The sequence below is a fragment of the Phycodurus eques genome, chromosome 13 (assembly GCF_024500275.1).
Source record: "Phycodurus eques isolate BA_2022a chromosome 13, UOR_Pequ_1.1, whole genome shotgun sequence".
Classification (NCBI taxonomy): domain Eukaryota; kingdom Metazoa; phylum Chordata; class Actinopteri; order Syngnathiformes; family Syngnathidae; genus Phycodurus; species Phycodurus eques.
In genome coordinates this window covers 24,521,749-24,548,870 of record NC_084537.1, presented here as the reverse complement: position 1 = coordinate 24,548,870, position 27,122 = coordinate 24,521,749, and the positions used below count along the sequence as shown (strand labels likewise).

General features: G+C 43.0%; 1 protein-coding gene across 1 annotated transcript; it reads right to left on the bottom strand.

Moving 5' to 3' along the window:
- Positions 1-1,844: 1,844 nt before the first annotated feature.
- Positions 1,845-26,379, bottom strand: LOC133411477 (BMP/retinoic acid-inducible neural-specific protein 3-like). The gene is made up of 8 exons (XM_061693917.1): positions 25,991-26,379; positions 25,603-25,903; positions 14,654-14,856; positions 11,315-11,520; positions 9,505-9,610; positions 8,183-8,419; positions 6,339-6,561; positions 1,845-3,106 (listed from the first exon to the last, which is right to left on the bottom strand). The coding sequence occupies exons 2-8, from the start codon at positions 25,869-25,871 to the stop codon at positions 1,978-1,980; spliced, it is 2,373 nt and encodes a 790-aa protein (XP_061549901.1). The 5' UTR covers positions 25,872-25,903; positions 25,991-26,379; the 3' UTR covers positions 1,845-1,977.
- Between the last annotated feature and the right edge of the window lie 743 nt (positions 26,380-27,122).

The following is a 27,122-nucleotide window of genomic DNA, read 5'->3' as shown; positions in this document are numbered from 1 at the left end:
GGGAGACAAAAAAAAATAAAAAAATCAACACCGCACACAACTGCAGCTTTCCAGTGGAGTCGACGTTAACAGTGCCAGACTGCTCATATGTTGATGCTTGGTGGAATGCTGGACTAAAAAGGGTCATAACTTTTAATGGTCAATGTTTCAACAAAATGATTCATATTTGTTGTGGAATTTAGCTTTTTTTTTTCCACTGCTTAAGGTAGATTGCGCTGTGATTTCAATCCGATAAAAACATCTTCACAACAATAGTATCATTGTCATTGCCATGGCAACTATGGATTACCTTGGTGGTCTACAACAATGGTCAACCATCGCGGACAGATTTTGTGCAAAGTGTGTAAGCAGGTTTGCCACAGGGATGAACACATTTACAACCAAAATGATGAACTGCGGCATCACAGAACAAGTCCAACTCAGAAACTAAAGAATCCAACTCCAATACTATAAATGATTGGATTTTATTGAAATTGAATGGATGTGGCCTCTTCAATTTCTTAGTTGAGACTGGCGAAAAATAAATGTTTGTCGGGTCTGTAACCTCAGGAATTCATGTGTATTTTGTAATGTTAACTTTATTTAACGGTCTTTCTTTACTTCTCCTTTTCCTTCAAGATGTGATATTTGTGTGCGTGCCCAATTGTGTTTCACTTTAAATAAATCCGATAAACCAACTGAAACAAAAATTATTTTAAAGTATGACGCTTGAGTTTTGCATTTTGCGTTTGGCCAAGCATGGTCAGTTTGTCAACAAATACGACAGCAACAACAACAATAATAACAACGACAACTAGACCAAGACAAAACCTTGGCGCTGTTGTCACTGGTACACTTTTCTGGATTAGAGTTTTCATGAATAATTGATAAACATATCACCTGTTACTTGTCCCATGCTTTGCACCATACAAACTATTTGACTGAAATTTGTTGACTAATTTATTGCAAAGAATTCTAATGATGATTGTGTAATTTGGCGTAGAGCTAGTAAATAAGTTAGCAGATATTTTACTCAAAAATGTGCTACTAAAACGTGTTTAGCTGTCATGGTTTGTGTGTTTGCTTTGTTTTGATTGGATTTAATTTTGTTTCTGGTTAGACCTTCTTTTCCTTTGTCCTTTGTTCATGTCTTTCCAGTCAGCTCTTAAAGTCGTTGTCTCCACCAGTTATCATCAGTCAGCCTTGCTCCTTGTGTCTACCAATCAGCTCCCTTCAGGCATTGTGTCTTGTTCAGGTGTGCCTTGGTTTGCTGTTTTTTTTTTTTTTTTTGGTTTCAGTCAGTCTCAGTTCATCGTCCTATTTCACGAGTCCAATGTCAAATGTCACGGGTCCCGTGTCTCCCCTTATTGCCTTTTTTTTTTTTTTTTTTTTTTTGTGGTGAGGAGTTGGCCCCTTATGTTACACTGTTACTTTGTATCTTGATTTTTGGACTTTATAAATTATAGTTTGAGTTTTTCTTTGACCTTTTTGTTCATAAAAATCATTTTCTTTCTTAAGTTTCCCCTTAAAACCTGCGTTCTTCCCCGCATTTATGCCACCTTTTGCATGTAAACCACCATCAAACGCGGTCAGTTTGTCAACAAATGCGGCAGTTCTTTACGTTTACTTCATGACTGTAGAAACTAAAAACGCTGTTGCGAAGAGTGCAGACGAGAACATGATGCAGCTGTTGTTCCTGGGCTGTCAATCAAATTGTATCGAATCCCTCCCACACGGTGTGCATGGAATTGATCGAGTGTGCTTGTTGTCTGTAGCTATTTAATACCAATGAGAAGCATAGGATTGAAACCGAAGATTTAAACATCTTTTATTCATAAAACTACATTGACATTAGCATCATTTTTATTTGCACACAGTTTATGTATGTACAACAAAGCCTTGAACAATGTACCATTCACTTGACAACAAATGGATCCAGCTGAAAGAGGATGCAAGCCTGTATGCGGCAAGAAAGTATAAAACCAAAAAGGGGAACCTTCAGCTACATAGTTTAGTCGCTTCGTACTCCATGTAGTTTGGTTGTCTGGCACTGAAAGCCTGCAGGGCAGTGAGGATCCTGGTCACGTCTGCACTGGAAAGTTTAAGTCTGTGGCGGAGCAGACAGGCAAAAAGATCCACGTGGGGGGCCCCTGGAGGCGAGAGGCGGTTTACCCTGTAGCGCAGCTCCACCAGCTGCAACAGAGCTGAGTCCTGTGATCCCTGAGTGTACGGGTAGTCTATCTGCAGAATCAAGTCTTGGATTGCCTCAGGGTCAAAATGCGTGCTGTATCCAAACAGCTGCATGCTGTTCACTTTCATATAACCTACGTTGTTGGGTGGCTCTGTCGCCTCCAGAGGCTCATAGTCCACTGAAGTGTTCTTGGATCCGATTGACATACCCTCCTTGATTCGACTCCTCAAGTAAAAATGCACCGTCTCAAAAAAGCTCTTCCATCTGTTTCCAAGAGACAACGTCCAGTTATAGCAGTCCAAGGGAATGTCCAATTTGGTCCGCTCCCAGTCGGGGTAGCCGTGTTGGCCTATAGGCATTGTCCAGCTCTCTGAATGGCTGCCTCCGAAAGGGTTCACAAAGAGCGAAAAAGCCGGCTCAAGCGTGCTGTTCCTGGTGAGGCAAAACTGCAAGGCCAGTCCAAGGAGCATGTGAACTCGATTGGATTTCACCCGGTTGCTCTTCAGGGTCAGTAGCATTCGCTTCCTCCACGACGGGTCGAACCAATTGTTGATCCGCACGTCGTTGCTTACAAACACTGCATGCAGAGCGATGCGCGGGTCGCGTCGCCGAAGAAAGTAGCGAAGCTCCGTATCGTGGAAGTCTCGGTCGCTCTCCAAACCCAGGTAAGGGTCGGTCGGGTCGGGCACCGCGTGTCTGCAGGCTCCCTGGTTGAGGGTGAAGCCGGGATTGCAGCTGGAGCATCGTGTGCGATTCTCAGTGGAGCAAGATGAACAGCGAGCTCCGTCACCCATGGAGCACGGGATGAGGCCTTGGCAAGGCGGCTGACTGTAGGGGCAGGAACATCTGAGACTCTCATCGTTGTAGACGCCCGCCTGGTTGTTCTCACTGCAGTACAAGATGGAGAGCGTGTAGCTCAACCAGAAGTGCAGAGACCTAGGATAGAATCACATCTTGTAAGTGTTTGATTTGATAGGTTCTCGTCTTTTTGCATTCTTCTTTATCTTTTCTGCCTGAAACGAATCTAATTTAGGAGATTACCGGGAAGCGCCTTTGCATTTTAATGCATGACATATTGGATAATTATGCCATGGACTGACAGGAGAATCAGCATGCAGCGTTTCTTACGTTTGCCGTTCTGAGGAGTTTTCTTGACTCACTTCCCGGGGGCATTAAGGCTCTTTGGAAGTGGGCACAGACATTTTTTTTTAAGCACCTGTGAGCTCTTCCAGGAACTATGGTCGTTCAAATGCGAAGGGAAAGAAATTGAAAAATAATTTTCACCCTACTGTTTATTTATTGCTTGTTTTTTTTCACTGGGAAGGACCAACATTGCTGCAATTGTTTCTTGTGGATGTAAAATTGTCAACATAAGCACTATGTGTTGAGACAGTGATACTTTCTTCAGCAGCTGACAATAAGAACTCTTTTAAATGCATTTTGGTAATGAGAGCCATTAGGACATTTCAATGCCTTAACTGTCTGTTTAAATTACAAGGGCCACTCGTCTCCGGTTTTATATCTTGATTAGAATAATACAGTTAGCATTTTGTAAATAAAAGCCGATGCTTTTCAGATATCGAAACAAAGACAAACAACAGATGCGTATGCATTTACACGGAAAATGTAATCTAAACACAGTAAATAAATGTTTCACAGGGACACAGATGTATCGACTGACCCCAAACCAATATTGTCTTTATTTTCTTTTACAAGCAGATAGTGTGAAATAAACAAGGATAATTGGATTGAAGACTGAGGAGGCAGTGTCTAAATTTGACGAGTAAGCTGACGGCTTGTGCAATTTCATTAGTTTTCCGCCCAGAAACAGTAACCGACAGGGACTGCAGTCATGACCGCGGCGGCCGTGATAGGCTGCTAAAGTCGAGCATCCGGGTGGGATCTATTGTATGCCGTAACAGCAGCTGGAACAGGAAAAAAAGAGTAGATAGAGCGATAATATATAGCAACAAAATAGCCACAGCTGAAGTTCTTGAAAAATGGTAAACAGTAAATGGACTACATTTATAGAGCACCTTTCTAACTTTAGACTACTCGGAGTGCTTTTACAGCGTTCACTCACTCACACAATAATGCCGAATACTGGCTGGCGTGGAAATAAAGTATATGGCTCATTTACGCACTCATGTCACAGCTTAAGCTGCAGCTGTTGCCATTAGTAACTGGCTCTGGGCTGCTTTGACAAAATTGGGGGAGGAACTGGGAATTGAACCAGGAATAAGGAAATTCAATGTGTGATGACATTAGAACCAGCATCTGGCGTGACGTATGTATTGCTTTATCTACAACGATGTGGGAATGGGGGAAAAGAAGGATCTTACTGCTAATTGCACAAGGAATGAAAAGGCCACATCAAGAAAATCATAATACCATACTTTGAAAAAAAAATACAAAAATGTGTGATTCAGATGAAGGCATATTAATGCAAGTTTCTCACAGGTTAATGCATCATAATGAGCTGTGAAGCTGAGAGCAGCTGTGAAAAAAGTCACAGATGAACAGCAATCAGGTATTTGAAGCTTTTGGTGGTTTTGGAGTCCCAAGAAGCTCGAAATGGCTCACAGTCATGCAAGAGGCTGTATTTTTGAGCCACCACGAACCAATGATCATAAGGAGAAACGCTTTCGGCTGGAATAATGGGGGAGTAAGATGGTAAACCACTTTAAGTTGCCTGAACGTGTCAAAGTGACCGCTGCAAAATGTGTTTTTAATGGACCATTTGTGGCCTGGTATAAAGAGGAGACACATGCCTTCTGCTGTTAAAAACAAACACATTCAAATAAAATAATAAAATAACAAATCCTATAATAATAATAAAATAATGTCATATTAAACAAAACAAAAACAAGCTCTGACTGCTTTGGGTATAAAATTAGCAACGTGACAAGTGGCCTTGGTGGAATTTTCTAAAAAACATAGAACCAGCAATTCAAATGCCTCTAAAATTCTCCACAACAAATAAATTCCCCAAGAAACAATTAATGACTCAAGTACATGACCTATTGCACTCCCCACACTGCCCTTCTCACGGATCAAGTTACATTTGTGGTATTTAATTAGAATTTTTGGGAGATGGTAATCTTGACGCATCAATTTAAAGATCTACTCAGGGGGCACATTTTACTGTTAACATAAACGCATATGCGAGCTACCATTAACCCTGAGCTATAACGTCAATGAATGAGCCGTCAATTGGCAGGCAGTTCTCAGGCGTGGCTCACACAGTCAGCAGGAACGAGCGGTTTTGCCAGATTTAATATGGAAAATGGCGTCAACGACAATTGATCATTCTGTTTGGTCGTTTCAGTGCATGAAAGCAAACAAACGAAACTGGCATTATCTGGTAAATCAAGCTTAGCTAAACGTTGCTTTCTACTTAGATTTGTTCCTGCTTGTATCATGAGTGTGTCAGGCATTTTATTTCATAAAAACGAGATTCGTTTGTACTAGATTCTCAGGTAGACACCACCAGGTGCTACAAATAAGAAATGAGAAAACATGACAACATAAAAGGAGCAAAATAGTACAAACCAGCCAAGCAATAAAGTGGGGGGCAAGTGAACCCGCCCATGTGCACCCCCGCGTGACCCTCAGCTCCGCTGCCTCTGGTTGTAGAATGTAATGAGAAATTCGAGGTAAACTTTACCCAATTAAAAGCTATTGATTTTAGGTACACTTGAGCCAAAATTTGAGTGATGATGATTTAAATGTACCCAATTAAAGTGGCTGCAAATTGTTACCCTTCGTTTATTGGTTAGAATTTACTCAATGTTGTTGTTTTTTTCCCTCCCCACACGCAAATATTCCCCAAAAAGGGCTTTTTTTCTTCAAGAAAAACCTCAATTTCTCTGGAACTCAGTTTGAAGTGGCCGTTCCAACCAGACTCAGCATTTTGACAGAGTGTCATCTTTGGAAAATCGTGTCACATTGCTAAATAAAGGGAGAAAAACCCGCCTGGTCACATCGGTACATCTTACAGTGTTTCACTCGTACTGTGTTGAACACTGATGGTTAGGACAAAATTATCAACTGGATATATATCAAAAATACTTGATTGTGTAAAAGCACTCATGGTGCAGCTTAGCAGCACCTTGTTTCTTTTAGGCTAATGATTAAAAATTCCACTTGTTTCTGTTTTGCATCTCACCTCGGCCTCTGGAGGACGATTTTGGGCTGTTTACGGCACCTCTTGCTGAGGCTAAAGAGCTTGTTGACGGCGCGGCGAGCTTTGGTGAAGAGCTGCTGGCTGCTGGTCTCCAGTTGCCTGTAGCGCTGGAGGAGGCTGGCATCTGTCCTCCACAAGTGTTCCACAACAGATGTGTTGACGGCGTAATGTGTTGGCAGCTTTCCGACGAAGCTTTGGAATTCCACTGCAAGGAGAGAAGCGCATCAAGGTGCAAACTCTGCTGATGGCTATTATCCAGAGGATCACGATCTGAACTGAAATACTGACTACTCCTCATTGTTTGTCCGGGAAAAACTCAATATATAAATGATCAGAAATATGCCAAGAGAGCATACAGTATACATATTTATTTGAAGTTTGCGAATTTCTGATCTTATCAGCATGTCGAAGAATAAATGCCTTTCATGTTTCATTGATGTCTTGTTGCTGCGATGAGATGAATAAAAAAAAAGTGTCTCTGAAAAGTTACTTCTTTTCTGTTTTTTTTTGTTTTTGTTTTCAACGCATCAAAAACATTTCAACTGTGAGTCATTTTTACTGCTCTTCATTCTACAAAGTAGTTGCGGGCAGGGCGGCAGGGTGAATGAGTGGTTTGCACATCCACTTCACAGTTCTGGGGTTCAAATCCGGTCTCTGGCCTTCCTGTGTGCAAGTTGCACGTTCTCCCTGCTCACGACTCCAAATTGCCCTCCCAAAATTCCATTTTGGAAACAAGATTACGTGGAAGTTTTGTTATAATTCACCCATTCAAATGTACTTTATGAGTTTGAGTGCACATTGTTTTTTCCAATCGCCGGCCACATATAGAATAACCACTATTCACCCCTAAGGATAATTTCATCTTCAATCAACCTAAGCATCATGTTTTTGGAATGTGGAGGTTGGGATTTGAACCCTCAACCTCAGAACTGTGAGGCAGACGTGGAAACCGCCAAGCTGCCTAAAATCCAAATAGATTCTTTCAAGTGTTCTTGCATCACACTCAAGGGATGGGATAACCTTGGTTTTGAAGTTATGCGTTTTAAATCATGCCCCAGAACAGATTAGACCAGATTTTCTGCAAACCTCTGGGTAAATTGCTCGGTAAATGCCAGTTGAGGACGCTAATCCAATCAGGGACGGCTATGTTGTTCTTATAGTCATGATCGCTTTGTTTCAATACATTACCATTATTGGGTTGTAGGACGCGAGCCGTGCTTTGTTTGACTGGTGGACCATTTATTTGTGCACAAGCCAATTTGCTCAATGCAAAGCTGTGGAAAATTACAAAATGAAGACAAAGTGAGGACAACGGGGATTCTTCGTCGAGGTCACACAATCAATTAGCGAGCTCGACACTGTTACAGGTACATTAACGACTCCCGGTGATAAGCACAGTCGTTTTTTAACTGCAGTGGTGCGGTCATGACTTTATCAAAGCTGTTCTGATTGAATTAGTGTAGTAATTCAATTCATTGAATAGTGACTCACAGCAACAGTTTTGTAGGAGGAAAAGGACTTGAAACATGAAGTCCAGGCTCAGACACCTACATAGAACTGCATGCTGAGATCTGACACTTTGAGTGGCAGATCTTTTGATTCAGACTGGCAACACTTGACAGCAAAGCAAGAGTTTAGAACAGGAACAAGACATGGCTTTTCTGTTCATGTTGGCACTCAAGTGCTAGGATAAATCTGCTTCTTTCAGAAGGTTCAGGACCATTTCAAGCAATACTGCTCCCGCTGTAGCTTTCTGATTGCACGAGTCACGTTGACATTTGCAAATTATTCCAAAGGGCAACAATAAATCGCAACCTCTGACTCACCGGATGCCTCAAACTCGTCGTTGGTCCGCCTCCAGGCGTCTCTGATGCGCACGAGGTTGTTTTCCAGAGTGTCCAGGTCAGCGTGAGGACAGTTACACTGTGGAAATTCCACGCTACACTCACACCAGCATTCGCCGTTTTGGCACATAAAATGACCCTCGGATTTACAGCCAATGTAGTTGAGAGCCGCCTGAATGAAGCGGCTCTGCAAGTAGCTCGGGAGGACGACCTGCAGCCCTGTGGAGCGTGAAAGACACACCAAGGCAATTATGATACTGCCCCGTGAAAGACGAGAGAATGAGGCCCCTATCATCAACACATCGTATGACAACTGTGACAAACAAATTGCATGCATACAGCCAGGCCTGATGGGTTTAATTTTTCCGCACCCTCTATTTATGGCCAATATTTACAGTATTGCACTGGATGTTCTTTCATTAGATGTAACCTGGGCACAGACGTTTCTTTGGAGGCCATCCCGTTTACGCCGTCCTGCTGCCAGAAATTCTCACGAAAGCAGAATACGTTGTGCTGAAATAGTGTCCCGCAAAATTTATCTGAGTAATGTTAAAAGGTACAGGTGTGTTAGCAAAACGACGTCGACCGACGCTTTTAAAGGCAAAGCGTACATTGAGGGCCCATTTCAAAACATCAAAAACATCAGCTGAGCTGCAAAGGCCTGAATAGAGCACAACGAGAGTGTTGACAGTTCAAGGAGCAATGCAGTAAGTAATCCCTCGTTTATCGCGGGGATTCGGTTCCAGACCACCCCCACCATAGCTGAAATCTGCTGAGTAGCGACAATATATTTTGGGGATCATTTCTACATATTTTACAGCTGTATGAACCTCCCTAGACGCTTACCTTTACCATACTTTACCATAAACACTTTCTATACCCTTAAACACCTTTTAAACTCTTAAACATACAATAATGCACAGCAGTACTGTACACTATGTACATTTTTATTCCTTGTAATATATAATATCTTTCTTTTGTTATTTTTACAGTTTTGTTTTCAGCTAGGAAGCATATATTTTACCACTCCATTATTACAGCATATCCTCAAAATCACACGATATGGCAAATTATACGCAATTTGAATCTGAAAGAAATCCGAATGCCGACATATTTGACGCTCGCTCCAAATTTAAACTCTCAGCATTCTCATCGTTTCTGAAGGATCTGTAAGCCATTGCGCTAACAATGACCTCATGATATTCTATTCAATCAAGAAATCCTATTCCAAATCCAATACAGTATGACACCTTAATAAAGGCGCCAAAATATTCATTACATGATAAAATGGAGCCTTTTCTTACCTTGTAGCTGGACTTTGTTCTCCGGACTGTGAACGAGAACAGAGCTGACAGTGTCCAGATTGTCATAGTTGCTGCAACCAAGTGGCCCAGTTCTGGTTTCAGTTACCTGCATACATTTTAGGGAAAAAAATAAAATAAAATATATTTTTTTCCCCATGTCATTATCTCCCCCCGACCCACACATTTGATGTATTTCACGTACATTTTGAGGACGTGCATTTTTCCACGATTATAGTGCAATTGCAAAGGGAAATGACTTTTTAAGATTTTGAAGGTAATTAGCCACCTCGACATCCGAATGCTGATCACTTTGCTTGTCCGTATAAATAACCGAAACAGCCCAGGAAAAGCACTTTGTACCTCAAATCACATTTGAATGCGAGTCACTGTGAAGAAATCCTGAAAAGGTCTTCAATTTACAAGCTTCTACTCCTCAGAGAGAACCATTAGAGAGAGGAAATCCACTTTGCTCTGACCACCTAACGTCAGACTGATTTGCTCCTAACTTCATTCCTCCTCCAGTAATTGACCCCGCAATGAAATTTACAAGTTTGAGAACACGAATCTGCAGAGGTTTAATTTACAAATCCTTCCTGGCTTCCAACATTGTACGATTTTAATGAAAGGATATCAGTGGAGGGTTCTCTTTTCACATCCCTTATAAAATGCGATATTCATGCTCCCTTCTTCCTCCTCTGATGTTGAACGAATGGAAGACAGCCGGGCTGCGGAATTAAGCGGCTGAAATCTCTAATCGATCAAGCCGATGGATAATCATAAGAAGATGTTTGTGCGGTGGCACTTGTCTTCATCAGCAGCTACTCACTTGAGCATCTACGTTATCCCCTCAGGTTGATGGATGCGTTCTCTCGAATAGCTACTTTAGATGTTAAAACGGATGATTGGTGTTTCATTGTGAGGCCTTGAAACTCTGCTGCACTCGTCCAGTCCTCTTAAGCTTTCCCTTGGGCTTGGCAAGCCCATATCCAGTCTATTCATTTGAATTATATCGGCAAGTATTGCTTTCAATGTTACACTTAACTATTGTGCAATAAATGTATGGGATTGAAGTGAAATACAGTATAAATCTGAGAGTTGCACACAGCATAACAGTGTAACCTCCTCACTCCACACTCAGTAAATATATGTGTTTATCTTACCCGATTGAACGATTAAAGGACTAGTTTCACCGAAGTGGTAAGCTGACAGTCAACCAAAGGTGCTTTTGTCTGATTTCACGAAATGTTTTTATTCACGCACTCTTTAGAAACCTTGAGGTCTTTTCATAGACATTGGCTAAATAGTTTTACTGGTTCCATATGTATTTGGTACTTTTCAGGATGCTTGAAAAAAAGCGCAACACCTTCATTTAACATGGAACTGAAACCCCGAGCATACATAAACTCACAACTTCAGGACAAGAGCTGCATTCAAAATGCTACTTTTACACATCTAAAACATAATGCCTTGCTTTGATTGACACTGCCAGTGAGGGATTAAGGTCAAGGTCTCTTAAGGTCTTGCAGAAGCCTGGAAACGTTGCTTGTTTGCAGTGGTGTTGAACTGCAATATGTCAAACTAAGTGCGAAGCGTTTCGTACGTTTCGTCCTTCTGATTCACCTGAATAACACAATGTTTTGACGGTGAATATAAGGTTTATGCATATAATATGGACACATTTATAATTTAAAAAAAGGTTGAGCAGTTAGCTTCATCCATGTAGCTATGAGGCTGGACAGCAGCCCAGCTGCCTTGAGCTGCTCCATCAACCGACACATCTCTCGCCTTTTTACGTGATGTCCCTACGCACCCGTATGGCAGTCGAGGCGATCTGGAGGTGGTGCAGCCTGCGCAGGGTACTCTCCCGGTCGGTGAAGTAGGAAGCTGCCAGCTGGTGGAGCGCCTCCAGCGTAATTGCGCCGGTCGTGTTGTTGCTTTTACTGCCCTCGGTCCCCGCCACCGAAGATTCCTGACCCAGCTTCCTTTTGTCCACAAATATGGTTAAGGACTCTTCCCCTGGTGACAGTCACACAGAGCGAGTGCGAGCTTCATTAGCTCTGATAGAGCGACACTAATCACCTTTCATGAGGTGATTCGTCTCTGCATATTAGATTGAAAAGTAGTAATGAAGTACTGTGGAGGAACTGAAGGCTTGTATGAATTGAGGGAAATGCACAGACAAGGAACAGATCATTTATCATCATTAATCACAGTCATCGCAGTGTTATCGTTATGTCACATTTCTCGGTACCAATGACACCGATGCAAACTGATTCATCTCCAAATACGATGGATGTGTACAGACAAAAACTCATCTTTGGTAAGAATGGCACTGTCACTGTCTTTTTTGTTTAAACAGAAAACGTAATCATATTTCTCACGTCATTAGTGTCGCTCCAAAAATGAGGTTTGGATTTATGCTTCGGACATTGTTTTGGACACACGACAGAACATGCAAACAACTAAAGCAGTTCAATGAGAAAATTATTTATGCAAGAAAGGCCTACGTAATCTCAGTCCGTTTTTCTCCAATACTACTTGTCATGTTCAAGGTTCCGGCTAGGTGGAGTTTATCCAAGCTGACTTTCGATGAGGGGAGGGCTATACCCATGACGAGTCCCCAGTCAATTGCAAAGCAACCGAAAATACATTACTCAGTATAGTGGTAGAGTTTGAGTGAAATGATGTGTACATGAAATATGATATAATCTGAGACCGTGGTCCTCAGTCAGAAAAGGGTGGAGTGCCCACTTGGGGCAGAAGAGATCCTGCCCCAAGTGGAGGAGTTGAAGTATCTTGGGGTCCTGTTCACGAGTGAGGGAAGAATGGAAGGGGAGATCGACAGGCGGATCGGTGCAGCGTCTGCATTGATGCGGACTTTGTATCGGTCCGTTGTGGTGAAGAAGGAGCTAAGCCGAAAGGCGAAGCTCTCGATTTACCTGTCGATCTACGTTCCTACCCTCACCTATGGTCATGAGCTGTGGGTCGCGACCGAAAGAACGAGTTCCCGGATACAAGCGGCCGAAATGAGTTTCCTACGCAGGGTGTCCGGGCTCTCCCTTAGAGATAGGGTGAGAAGCTCGGTCATCCGGGAGGAGCACAAAGTAGAGCCGCTGCTCCTCCACATCGAGAGGAGCCAGATGAGGTGGCCGGGGCATCTGATTCGGAAGACTCCCCGGTGAGGTGTTCCGGGCACGTCCCACCGGGAGGAGACCCCGGGGATGACCCAGGACACGCTGCAGAGACTATGTCTCCAGGCTGGCCTGGGAACACCTCGGGAAGAGCTGGATGAAGTGGCTGTGGAGAGGGAAGTCTACACGACCCTGCTAAAGCTACTGCCCCCGTGACCCGACCTCGGATAAGCGGTAGAAAATGGATGGATATATATATATCCATCCATCCATCCATCCATTTTCTGAGCCGCTTCTCCTCACTAGGGTTGCGGGCGTGCTGGAGCCTATCCCAGCTGTCATCGGGCAGGAGGCGGGGGACGCCCTGAACTGGTTGCCAGCCAATCGCAGGGCACATACAAACAAACAATCATTCGCACTCACAGTCATGCCTACGGGCAATTTAGAGTCTCCAATTCATGCATGTTTTTGGGACGTGGGAGGAAACCGGAGTGCCCGGAGAAAACCCACGCAGGCACGGGGAGAACATGCAAACTCCACACAGGCGGGGCCGGGGATTGAACCCGGGTCCTCAGAACTGTGAGGCTGACGCTCTAACCAGTCGGCCACCGTGAGGCTGACGCTCTAACCAGTCGGCCACCGTGCCGCCGAGATATATATATATATATATATTTACAAATTTTGGCTACTCTAAACACTTCCGCCTAAATCTGAGTTAAGCGTGTTTGTGCTGGAGTGGCAGCATCTCCCTCTAAGCTGGAGTGAGTACATGCCTGCCAAAGCGATAATTAACGATTAATGAACATGCCATTGAAATTCAATTTTGATGCATACCACACCACTACATTATTTGACAGCAGTGCCAAATGCGTAATTAAATGACCAAATGCATGCCAACTAGTGTAACCTCTGATGCACACACAAACGTCGACACACACGCGCGCGCACACACACACACACACACACACACACACACACTTCAAACTATACGCCAAGTTTTATACAGCTGGTATTTACCAAGAATGAGACTAATTAGTTACGTTGTAATTATACCAAAAAAAAACACCTTCAGTTAATCTAAAGGTCAAAAGTGTTCATATCCTGCCAAATTTTGAGTTCAAGTGAAATCTGATTTCAAGAATCTTCTGGATGGAAATGACAAGAAAGTGAGAAAATATTGTAAATTGTGTCAGAGACATTAATAACATTTATTTGCTGTTTTGTTTTTGCAGGTTATGAAAACGATTCATATTCCTGATCTCATTTTTAAGAAACCCTCTCTAACACTGTTGTAAAGGACCCTGCTAGCTTCTAGCATTCTCTGGAACATTCCAATGAACTGTAAATTTATAACAATATTGAGAAAGGATGTGAAAAAATGGTACAAGGAAGCTCTTTTCAAAATGTAAAAAATACATGTAGAATAAACTTTATTATTATGTGTTAACGCACTGTCTTTGGCCACTTTCTTCGCTAATGTCCAGCGAATTGTGACAATTAATTTTCAATACAGCAAGATCTTTGAACACTGCTATAACATCAGATGTAAAACGGTCAGTGTGCTTACTGTAGATTTTTTGGCCAGCTACAATATTTGTTGGAATAATGTCAACTACAGTAAATACAACGAGTGTAATCTTGGATTGTGCCGTAAAGCACGCGCTCCTCTTCAGTCAGCTACAATTTGTGGGCGTAGGCATTCAAAATATGTATCATTTATGACAAGCCATTTCTGAGAAATCTTCAAAAAGACAAAATAGCAATGATGAATATCCATTTAGGTTTGCATGCTGTTTATGACACAAGAACAAAAATGCAAAAAAAGTTTCACGCCTATTCCATCCTATTTGTTGCTTTTTTTGCTAACCAAAACATAAAAAAATAAAATAAACAAAACAACAACAACAACAACAAAACAACAGTGATCGACTGACGATGACTTGCTTTGCTGTTGTAAAAACGACAGACGGTCCCATGTACTAAAAATGAGAGACGCTGCCCCGTGTGTTTGAGCGTACCTCCCAGTGTGGCAGAGAGGAGGAGGTGGGTGCCATATTTTCTGATTAGACTCTCGGTAATTGTGCGCAGGGTCGGCCGCCTTCCCAGCTGGCGGACGGTGTGCACGAATTCGGGGTCGAGGGGCAGATCCAGACCGCGACTGCCACCGAGACGGTCTCGCTTCTCCACCGCCAGGCTGTTGACCTTCCATCGACCAAACTCCCTGGACACACACACGTGCAAACAAACACATTTTCTTACTTGGATGCAGCCTATGGTGGCATTTGTCACCTCCGAGTCACTCCATGTAGTCAGCGGTACAGAGGTCATAATAGGTGGCTGCTGGTTTCCTATTGTATTGGTACTTTTATATTTCTCAGCCACCATCTTTCTACTCCGATTAATAACAAAGCGCAAGGTTTGCTATCATTATTCTTTCAAGCAGGGTGCAAGAGTTTTATGTACATTTCAAATGAGCTTGCTGCTGAAACCTAATGAGTTAAAGCCATCATGGAATGTAATCAGTTTAACTTAGATAAATCTAACAGTAGATGAGGAATGTAAAGCGAGGGTAACGGACACAATCTCGGCTCCCATGAGTGTGAGGACTCGGATTTGATAGTGGATGCAAACACCTTAAACATTTCTCTCTCTCTGTGGTTCTGTCTGTCTAAAAGCAGCAAACAACAAACAAACTGTGGAATTAAATCTGTGTCGATGGTATTTACTGTTGTGAGGTTTTATGTATATTGGGCTTTTTTCCCCCCTTTGCTAATTGATTTTCCTGGCCACAATGCAGTGCAATATTGTCTAAACAATGCTTCAGAGGATGTAGGAACTGCTCTGTTTGAATTCCATTCAATTCAATGTTATTGATATAGCGGCAAATCAAAACACAGGTTGTCTCAGAGCAATTCACACATGGTGCAGGTCTAAAACCACACTCCTCACTTATTAGCAAGTGTGTGTGTTCACTGTGATGGGTAAAATGCAGAGAACAAATTTCGTGCGCATGCATGCATGCTCATGACAATAAAGGTGATTCTTCTTCTTAAGAGATCAGCTGAACCCCACATGAGCGAGCGCTAGTAGACGACAAAGGCAAGGAAAAACCCCCGCTGGGGAAGAAATTTCGAGCAGACCCGAGACTCAGACAGACAGGCGTCTGCAACCTGCGGCTCCGGAGCCGCACGTGGCTCTTTCATACGTCTGATTTGACTCTCTGTGACTTTGGAAAATAAGTAACAAGTATTTCATTTTAAATGAGTTTCTTCATTTTTCAAATGTAATTCTAAATTTGAAGATTACAGCGCTCTTGTACCATGAAAAGAAAACGTCTCTTCTTCTCACTCGACATATGCATCACAAGCGCCAATGTGTGACACCAGATTTACATTGCAGTGTGTCAACGTACATTCAAACATAAAACGGAGCAATTTGTGAGAAAAAAAAAATCAAAAATGACAAATGCAACGTCCAACACCCGGGACAATTATATGTTCCAGTACAACATAATTGCTCTCTATTTGAATCCAGCTCTCGTACTTCCTTCCATAAATGTTTGCAGTGTAAATGCAGAAATCAGGTGGTAGAAATCAAAGGAAATAGAAACTTTAAAGTTGGTGCAAAGACTTCATGTACCAATCAGTTGATGAGTTGAGAGTCTGCGTGCATAAAATCAGTGCTTAAACGCTGTCATTTTCGGTCCTTTTGGACAATTTTGTATGCATTATGTATAAATATGTATATGTATATGTATTAGTGTCCCAAGTATGACAGAAAATCACAGAGCATCATCAACTCATCCACTGATTGGTAAACTGCGTGAAGTCTTTGCACCAAGTTGAAAGTTTCTATTTACTTTGATTTCTACCACCTGATTACTGGATGTACACCGCTAACGTTTATGGTAGAATTCCAAGAGAGTTGTCGGACAAAAATAGAGAGGAATTATGTTGTCGTCTAACTCCAAATACTGTAATTCGCTACGGCTTTTAATGACGAGAATACGTGTTTTGCTATTGCAGCTCAGTATGCATTTAGTTACTCTGAAGACAAAGGCATCTTTTAACTGCGCTCTTTGATAGCCACTGTAAAATATTTCATATTTAACAACATTTTACTATCCATTTCTGTCAATTGTGGCTTCAAAGTATAAATAACCCTTCACCACTCATTGGACAAAATAATAAAAAGGCAATATAATGTTGTGCAAAATTAAGACTAAATAAGTGAGTTCATTAACTTAAGAGACGGCATAGTTTCTAAGGCAACCGATCTGTACCTTAAGGCTTATTTTTGGACCTGAATCCTTTAAAGCCCTTTGAAAAAAAACGATTGATTTTCTTGGGTTTTATCTCTTCCAGTCAAGCATAGGCAGATGAGACGCAGGTAAATTAGCATGCAGTCATCATTCAGCATCAGAAGTGAGACCCTGTCTCGGTTTTTCCAGCTGAACGTTGATTACTAAGTGCTGCTGTGATTGTGGGAACGTGGCATCAGAAATAAGTGAAGTCAAGTTGTTAGTCTGTCTAGGCAACAAATCCTGCTGAGGCTAAACCTTTCTAATGGAGTAGTACAGACCATTCGAGAAGCCTTTGAAGAAAATGGATTAGTTGTGTCAGATGGACACATTCTGAAATGATCATTAGATCGCTTCGAGAGCGCATGAGTCCAATTAGGAAAGGTATCATCAGAAGATTACTTTATAGTAGTGTTCTTAGATTATTATAGCTTGAAAACATGTATTTGGAGGGGAAACAAGGCCAAACCAATGGCTTGCCTTGAAATGGGTTCACTGGAAATACTGACGAATCCAAGTTTGGCATTTATGGGAGCAGCAAGAAGGTGTACGCAAGCACCGTGAGCACCTGCGCCGAATGAACAAAATGTCAATTAAATACAAGTGCTGCAGAGGCAAGCTACTTCTTCGAACAGGATGCTTCGGCGGCACATACCTCAAAGCGAGAGCAAAGTCAAGGCCAAAGAAAAGCGAATCGGTCTAGCCAACCCCCTTCGACGTTGAACAGTTTTCCATAAAATTTTAGGATGTTCAAATCATGCAAATAAAATCACTTGTTAAGTTTTTCCCATTTCATCTAAAGAGCCCTTGTTAATTGAAACAAAATGAGATATGCGGACATTGAAAATATATCTATATTTTTTAAAGAGGCAACTTTTGCAATAAACTGGTGAGCTGTAGAAAGACAACACAACAACAACAAAAACAATACATTGATTGTTTCTAAATATCGTTAGCTTAATAGCTAATAACTTACTGTCACAATCTTCTTTTCCTTTGGGCTTGTCCCGTGAGGGGTCGCCACAGCGCCTCATCCTTTTCCATGTAAGCCTATCTCCTGCATCCTCCTCTCGAACACCAACTGCCCTCATGTCTTCCCTCACAGCATCCATCAACCTTCTCTTTGGTCTTCCTCTAGCTCTCTCCCCTGGCAGCTCCATCCTCATCATCCTTCTACCAATATACTCACTATTTCTCCTCTGGACGTGTCCGAACCATCCAAGTCTGCTCTCTCTAACTTTGTCTCCGCCCTCCCTTTCTCCTCTCCCTGTAGCCTCACTCTTCCCCCAGCACCCCTCTCATTCATGCACATATATTCTGTCTTACTTCGGCTGATCTTCATTCCTCCGCTTTCCAGCGCATGCCTCCATCTTTATAACTGTTCCTCCATCTGCTCCCTGCTTTCACTGCAGATCACAATGTCATCTGCAAACATCACGGTCCACGGGGATTCCAGTCTAACCTCATCTGTCAGCCTATCCATCACCACTGCAAACAGGAAAGGGCTCGGGGCTGATCCCTGATGCACTCCCAGCTCCACCTTAAATTCGTCTGTCACACCTACAACACACCTCACCGCTGTTCTGCTCCCCTCGTACATGTCCTGTATTATTCTAACATACTTCTCTGCCACTCCAGACCTCCGCATGCAGTACCACAGTTCCTCTCTGGGTACTCTGTCATAGGCTTTCTCTAGATCTACAAAGACACAATGTAGCTCCTTCTGACCTTCTCTGTACTTTTCCATCAACATCCTCAAGGCAAATATTGCATCTGTGGTACTCTTTCTTGGCCTTAAACCATACTGTTGCTCTCAAATACTCACATCTGTCCTGAGTCTAGCCTCCACTACTCTTTCCCATAACTTCATTGTGTGGCTCATCAACCTTTTTCCTCTATAGTTCCCACAGCTCTGCACATCATCCTTGTTCTTGAAAATGGGCACCAGCACACTTTTCCTCCATTCCTCATGCATATTCTCACGCGCTAGAATTCTATTGAACAAGCTGGCCAAAAACTCCACAGCCACCTCTCCTAGATGCTTCCATACCTCCACAGGAATGTCATCAGGACCAACTGCCTTTCCATTATTCAACCTCTTTAATGCCCTTCTAACTCCCCCCTTGCTAATCATTGCCACTTCCTGGTCCACCACACTTGCCTCTTCTACTCTCCCTTCGCTCTCATTTTCCTCATTTATCAACTCCTCAAAGTATTCTTTCCATCTCGCTAGCACACTGCTGGCACCAGTCAACATATTTCCATCTCTATCCTTAATCACCCTAACCTGCTGCACATCCTTCCCATCTCTATCCCTCTGTCTGGCCAGCCTGTATAGATCCTTTTCTCCTTCTTTAGTGTCCAACCTGCCATACATGTCATCATATGCCCCTTGTTTGGCCTTTGCCACCTCTACCTTTGCCCTATGCCTCATATCAATGTATTCCTTTCGTCATGGGTGTGTGTTCCGGTTGTTATTTCCCCCCTGTCTCGTACACACCTGCTCCTGAGAGCATCTTCACCACATGTGCCTCGTTCACCCTAATTACCACTTGCATTTAACCTCGTGTACCAATCTCTGCCCGTATATTAAACTCCTCTTTTTGAAACTGTCCATTTGTTTTGGAGTCATTTTTGGGTCCTATCCTCTGTTCTGTTCATGACACCTTTCACCTCTCTTCGGTCCTCTCAGTGTCCCACTTCTTCTTAGCTGACCTCTCTTCTTGTATGATTTCCTGTACTGTGAGATTGCACCACCAAGTCTCCTTTCCTGCCAGAAGATACACCAATTACTATTCTGCCTGCCTGTCTGATCATCTTGGCTGCAGTGGTCCAGTCTTCTGGAAGCTCCTCCCGTCCACAGAGAGCCTGTCTCACCTCTTCCCGAAAAGCTGCACAACACTCGTCCTGTCTCAGCTAAAGCCCTGCTGGTGCCTCTCTCAACCAGATGGTTCTCTGCTATGGCTTTGTCTTCCTAATCTTCCTCCCCACCAACAGATTCATCTTACACACCACCATCCTATGCTGTCTAACCACACTCTCCCCTACCACTACCTTACAGTCGGTAACCTCCTTCATATTACATCGTCTGCACAAGATGTAATCCACCCGCGTGCTTCTACCTCCACTCTTGTAGGTCACCCTATGTTCCTGCCTCTTCTGGAAAAAAGTATTCACTACAGCCATTTGCATCCTTTTTTCAAAGTCTACCACCATCTGTCCCTCCAAGTTCCTTTCCTGGATGCCGTACTTACCCATCACTTCTTCATCACCCCTATTTCCTTCACCAACATGTCCATTACAGTCTGTACCAATCACGACTCTCTCTCTGTCTGGGATGCTCAGAACTACTTCGTCTACCTCCTTCCAGAATTTCTCTTTGACCTCTAGGTCACATCCTGCCTGTGGGGCATAGCCACTAATCACATTATACATAACACTCTCAATTTCAAGTTTCAGCCTCATCACTCGAACTGATACTCTTTTCACCTCCAAGACATTCTTAGCCAACTCTTCTTTTAAAATAACCACGACTCCATTTCTCTTTCCGTCTACACCATGGTAAAATAATTTAAACCCTGCCCCTAAACTTCTAGCCTCACTGCCTTTCCACCTGGTCTCCTGGACACACAATATATCAACCTTTCTCCTAATCATCATGTCAACCAACTCCCGAGATTTTCCTGTCATAGTCCCAACATTCAAAATCCCCATATTCAGTTCGAGGATCTGTGCTTTCCTCTTCTCTTTCTGCCGAACAACCCGCTTTCCACCTCTTCTTGTTCTTCGACTACGACCCACAGTCACTAAATTTCCAACGGCGCCCTGCAGGTTGACGGATATTGTTAACCCGGACCACGACCAATCCGGTCGGGAATTCTTTGGATGAACGCTCATATTTGTTTGGCAAAGTTTTAAGGCGGATGCCCTTCCTGACGAAATGCTCCGCATTTATTCGGGCTTGGGACCGGCCTACAGTTTGTACTGGCTTGTGCCTCCCATCGGGCTGCATTAACTTACTGTCACAATATCTACATAAAAAAATGCCAATGTTCTTTCTAACAATTTAGTTTTTTCTTTATGTCAGGTTTATGTGTGTATTTATTTTCAATCATTCAGGTCGTGGTAAGCCGCACAAGTTGAATCTAGGCAACTGTACTCGTTTGTAGAATTTATGTTTTTCTCGTCTTCCAAATGTGTTCAAAAATGATTTGTGGAAGCATTTTTTTTCTTTTAATTTTCTTGTCTGAACTGCAAAAGGGTTAATTGTGAAAAACGAGAACGTGGCTATGTCACATTCGATTCATCAATGGTGGGAGACGGCTGCTGTTGCGTGTGTGCTACTCACGAAAAGGAGTTTTGTTAAACCGCCTCCAAATAACTGACTCGTAGTGACACAATAATCCCACAATTTTTATTGTCCACCTGAAAGTACACCGAGTCGGGTATAAAAATATACGATTTTGTCGGGAGGACAGGCAATTGGTGCATGTTAGTGTGAGTTGTTTTTGCCTTTCTGTGTAAACTGGAATTGCTTTGGCAATGCTGTTGCCCATACATCAAACTTCAATGTCACAAAAACTGCTATTTTTACAAGATCATGTCAAAACACACCCTCAGTCAGTTATCCTCATGGAGTCAAGTCAGTGAACGAGCGCTCCTGGATCTAATTGCCGATTGTATGAGTGCCTCCCGGGGAAACAAGCATCCCAGCAGGCAGTCTTTCTGCTTCGATTGCTGCATTCACCACACGATTGTCACCTGTGTACATACAGTATAAGCAAGGCTTGAAAACATAAAGCTGCAACTGAACAAGTCTCATTATGTGCTTCTTGGATGCAAATGTCAATGAATGAAATCTCTTATCGTACAGTATTCCTCTGCTCCCACGGTGCCGCGAGCTGCTTGCTCTGTGTAACTCCCGCACCGCCGTGAGGAAATCATCGGGGAACCGGGACAACGTGGAGTGTGCCATTGCGACCAATCATCATAACGAGCAGACAGGTCGCACCTCTGATGGACAGACGGGCGTCGTTTTTTTCTTATTTTTTATGTTTTTTGCTGCCAGCTATTCCATAAGTAGGCACATATGGAAAGCTTAGAATTGTTTGCTATAGAAATGTACTCCATCCTGAACATGACAGATTATTACATGCACTGTGAGCAATCAATTGTGATGAAAACAAGTGAGTGGAGAGAGGAAAAAGTGAAACGGGAGAACATCCAAAGAGCAAATTGACCAAGTAATCACATGCTACTGCGTGACGGGGGCTCGGCAAGTTGTCCGTCACAGAGGTCTGAAAGGTTGCAGAGAAATGTTAGCCCCAAGGTAGCTTAGGAATCTATACAGTAGTTATTCCTTAGGGTACAATATGCGCTGAAACACTCCAAAAGGATAATTTGGACTTCAAGGTACCTTTTCCAGGTATATGCTCCAACTGTAAAAGTCAAATGTTGCTACAGCTAAAACCTTTGAGGATACCACCCAAGTATAATTCTGGAGAGTTTTTATGATTTAAAGAGACAAGATGTGTGTCCCTAATGCCCCTATTTTGGTCCTGATTATTATTTAAGTTACATAAACTTCTGAGTTTGAGTTTTTAGGGGAGATGTTTTATTTTCCCTCTCTCTTTAGATCACACATCTTAGAAAGGGTTGATCATTTGCTAGCCTAATTAAAGGACAATTACTTAAGGTCGTTGTTGCACATTATTAAGCAAGTCACAGTTTTATGCATAATGGGGAAAAATAATTCTGCCGATGAAAAGCACGGCATAGTCCAATGTCTTGTGAACACAATGAAAACTGTGGACGTTTCGAGAAAATGGGGGCACTGTTAAATAATTTGCGTGCAACTCGCAGAGCGTATTAAGGACAGTTTCGGCATCGCATTTGAAGAGCAGCCGTTCAAAAGCCGCTGTTGAGCAGAAAGCAGGTATTTGTTGCTCTGTGTCAGCGGAGCCGCAAAAAAGCTCTCAGGGTTTGATCCTCCAAAGACATAAAGCTCGATTTTGGCCACCCCTCATCTCCAATTCACATGGAGAAATGTTTCCAGGCCTCTGACATGAAGAGTCATTTTTTTCCCACACAGGTTGAATAACAGATGAATGTCATTTGGATGGTCGAGTTCTGGATGGTTGATGGATGGCAACCGTGTCCCTGATGCCACGCTGCTAGTCTGTTTCCGGTGCCCTTGAGCAAGGCGACGGTCCCACTCCCCCAGCTCAAGAGGAACAGCATTGCTTGTGCGCCCCTTTCACTTTGACATCTCTTCCTGCATGCCAGCATGTGTGTGGTGGGCAGCTCAAAATTCATACAGTATCATGCAGGGTTCATTTGACCCTTGAGTGATTGGAACGAGGGCTGCACAATATTAGAAAAAAAATGACAGCCTGCGATATAGATTACGATATAATACATATACAATATATATATATATATATATATATATATATATAATACAGGATCAGTGTTGGGAAAGTTCATTTTCGATGCAAAGTAGTTCAAAATTCAGTTCGTCGTTCCAAAAATGAACTCGTTGAGTTCATAGATCATAATTCAACATTTTTAACTAAGTTCACTGTTCCAAAAACAAACTAGCTCATAGTTCTTTTTTGTGCTATGTGCTATTACCATCAAATTACTGGCATTTCATTTTCCCATTGTTGCCACCCATTCAGGGCACACTCGTAGGCAGCTGCAGCTTTCACCCTACAATCTCAAAAACATGAGGAAAGATTTGTTGCTTCAATGGTCCCTTTTTTTAAAATGAGGAATTGAAAAAAAACAACAACATTGATAACTTTGCATTCCTTGCAGCTCAGACTGACTATACAATATGCATTCTGATACAAATAATCATTATCCTAGTAATCAATTTGAACAATTATCCGCTGCTTTACAAAAGAACACATTCACTCCCATTTACGCAGTCTCCCTGAACACACCTCGTGCACTGCTGCCACGTGCCCGCCAAGTTTGATTCTGAAGAGTGACATAGCAAATGCAGCAGGTGTACATTCTTTCTATTAGCATGTCCAAACAGGTTCCTCTGCTGGTCACTTTTAATATTACAGTTGATTCACTATATTCCAGAACACCAACATCGTAACAACACCTGCGATGTGACTATTGCACACACGTACCTCGCGATGACGATGCTCAAACAAAATATCATGGAGCCGTAATGGGAACCAGTATAATAAAATATTTTTCAAAAAGACGTTTTCCCAAAAATATTTTTTGGGCTGGAATATTGGGGAGTGATATGGTCGGCCTTCAGGGTGCCTGAAGGTGTGAAAATGACCTCTGCAAAATATGTGAAGTTTCTAACTGATGATTTCATGTCATAGTAAAAAAAAAAAAAAAAAAAAAAAAAAAAAAAAGCAGAAGAAGAACAAACCAAGCCTTCCGCTGCAAAATCATTCTCATGGCAGACGACGCGTCATCCCACGCTGCGCAAAATAGCATTGTCTATTTAGCTTTAGCTGCTAAGAGTATAAAGGAAGAACAACTCGCGGTGTGGCCGCATGCAAGCCCTCATTTCATCCCGTGACCTCAAACCGACTGAGAACCTTTGCAGCATCCTTAATTGTTGTTTATGAGTTGTATGTAATGACAGAACTACAGCAGATATAGATATCAGACCTTTATATCTATTTGTATTAGTTATATAATGATAATTTGGATCAAATGTATCCCCCACCCCCGCAAAAAAATACAGCCGTCATTGTTGTGTTTTTGATTATTAATTATCAAAACATATTCACTATAAATTGATTTTTTTTTTCCATTTTTGAAAATAAACAAAAACAGCATATGCCTAATTATATGGAACACAGTGTGTAAGATAATGCAACACTATTGTGTACAATAATGACTAACGGTTAATGGTTTTTGGTTTAAAATGCGAAAGCAGCCGTCAATGGTCATTTTATTCCCTGTCAACATGCTATCAGCAGGTTTGGAGAAGCGAGGATTGTACTGTTGACATGTGGCAATATTTCAGCCTGAGCAGTCAATGCTAATGACAGAAGACAAGCTCAAAAGACCAAAAGATTCAAAAGCCTTAAAGAGTTGTTTTCTTCATTCAAAATTCTGACAAAAACCATCAACCACAGTTTTGCAAGGAAAGTGGTTGAATCCCAAAGGGCTTAGTTGGCTTGCGTGCCAGAGAGAGGCAGGCTTGAGTTGAGCCTTGAACAAAAATAATGAAATCAATAAATACAAACTAGAAGAGCCATTGCTGAGCAAGGAGTGTGGAGGTTGCTTGGTCGCCAAGCATTGCTGAACAGCACTTGAGGAAGGAATTGAACTCTTCCTCAACGAGTTTTTTTGTGCGCATTGTGATCACAGCATGTCGCACGAGTGAAGGTTTCTTTCTTCTTGTTCTTTTTCAGTCAGAATATGCGAAGGCAGGTTGGCAGAATTTCACATATCCGAGTGTTGGCAGGTGTGATACCTCGGAGGGCAAACCTGAGAGCGGGCAGCCTTTCAGTGCATCTCCACAGCAGCTGCCTTCCCTGATTAATTCCACTCTGGTTTTCAGTGCCATGTTAGGGGAAAGGAGAAATTGCAGGCGCACACGGTGCACTGCCCCAAAATACATCAATGATATATCCTCCACACACACACACACACACACACACACACACACGCCACTCTCACCTGTAGATCTTGTATCTGGTGCTAAAGCCCTGCTGGTGCCTCTCTGCAGCCTCCGTGAACTCCAACGACTGCAGGAAAGCTCCTTTATCCGACAGAAGCCATGCAAGCGAGCCACCGAAGGAGCCGCCGGCCGGCCAGGCGGCTCCGGCGGCCGCGCTCGCGGTGACGGCCGCCCGTGAGGTCCGGCAGCAGCAGCAGAGCCAGAGGCCGAGGGCCGCGCTGGTCCATAGCAGAGACAGCCGCTTATGACTGATTCTCTGACAGCTCATGCTTCACCCAACGACACCTCATTCTCTCTGGGCTGGGAGGGTTGGAAAAAAAGAAACAAACACTTTACTGACAATCTTGGAAACAACAACAATGACTCCAAGTGTTCCATTGTACTCACCTGACTTGGCAATTAGGACCAAATGATGCACTGTTTAGGACGTAAAGCCTGTGAATCCAATTCTTCCTGTTCACCGATGGGACAAAGGCACTGAAATCGCAACGAGGTCTTCTTTCCTTTCAACTTGATTTCCGCTCTGGCTCAACTTTGTCACTGGGATGCAGACCCCCAGCATCCGTGCATCCCTCCGCTCGTCAAGTCGCAAACGCGCACTTCATTCCCGAGGTCCGAACGGCCGATGTCTTCATCCCCGCGCAAGTTTCGTATGGCGCTGAGTGCTCTTATTAAAGCTCTTGCTATTTGGTTTCCTTCCTATTTTCATGCAAAATGCTGCGCGCACACTGCTGCGGCAGCTGTTCCCCTCCTCCTCCTCCTCTTCCTCCCTCTGCTGTGTGAGCTGCTTGGTGAATGAGCGGCTGCTTCGACACAGAGAGCTTTTTCTCCTCGCCCCCCCCTCCGCTCGCCTCGCTCCATCGACCACCACCTCTCCTCTCTCCCGAGCCGGTGAGGGAGAGGCTGATGTGTACAGTCTCAGTGGATTGCAGTTGTAAGGACAGCGGGATGATAAGCATCAGGAACGCTTCTATCACTCAACACCGCCTTCATGTGATTCAACCTCATTATTTGGGATCACAGCATGTTCCACGGGCACAGAAATGTGTTCAAATGAGTCTTATAATAGGCTCATTATCTGCCCTATTTTTCTGTTTTATTGTCCTGTGCCACGGCTTTACAGCCGAGGGCTTGCATGACTAAAGACACCTCGTATGAGGATGACACACACGGTGCTGGATTTACCAGTGAAAAGTAATTACTGGTCATTATCACACAGCGGGTTTCATGACACATTCGAGTCATCAACGCATTTAGTCGAGCACTTCCGAGCGCAGTAATTTATTGTCTCCATCTTTTTTTTTTTTTTTTAAAGTCGATGTTTGGTAAAAATGTCCATCTCTAAAAAAAAGTTCATCTAAAACCTTGGGCTGCTGAGAAAGTGTAAATTCTATCTAGGAGAGATGGCGGCGCGTGTGGGAGCAGGTGTGCGTGCAGATATTTTCCACCTCCCTTGCAACAACATCACTCGAACAAATCTTTCAGACATGTGACGCTGAAAGATATGATGATAAATGAA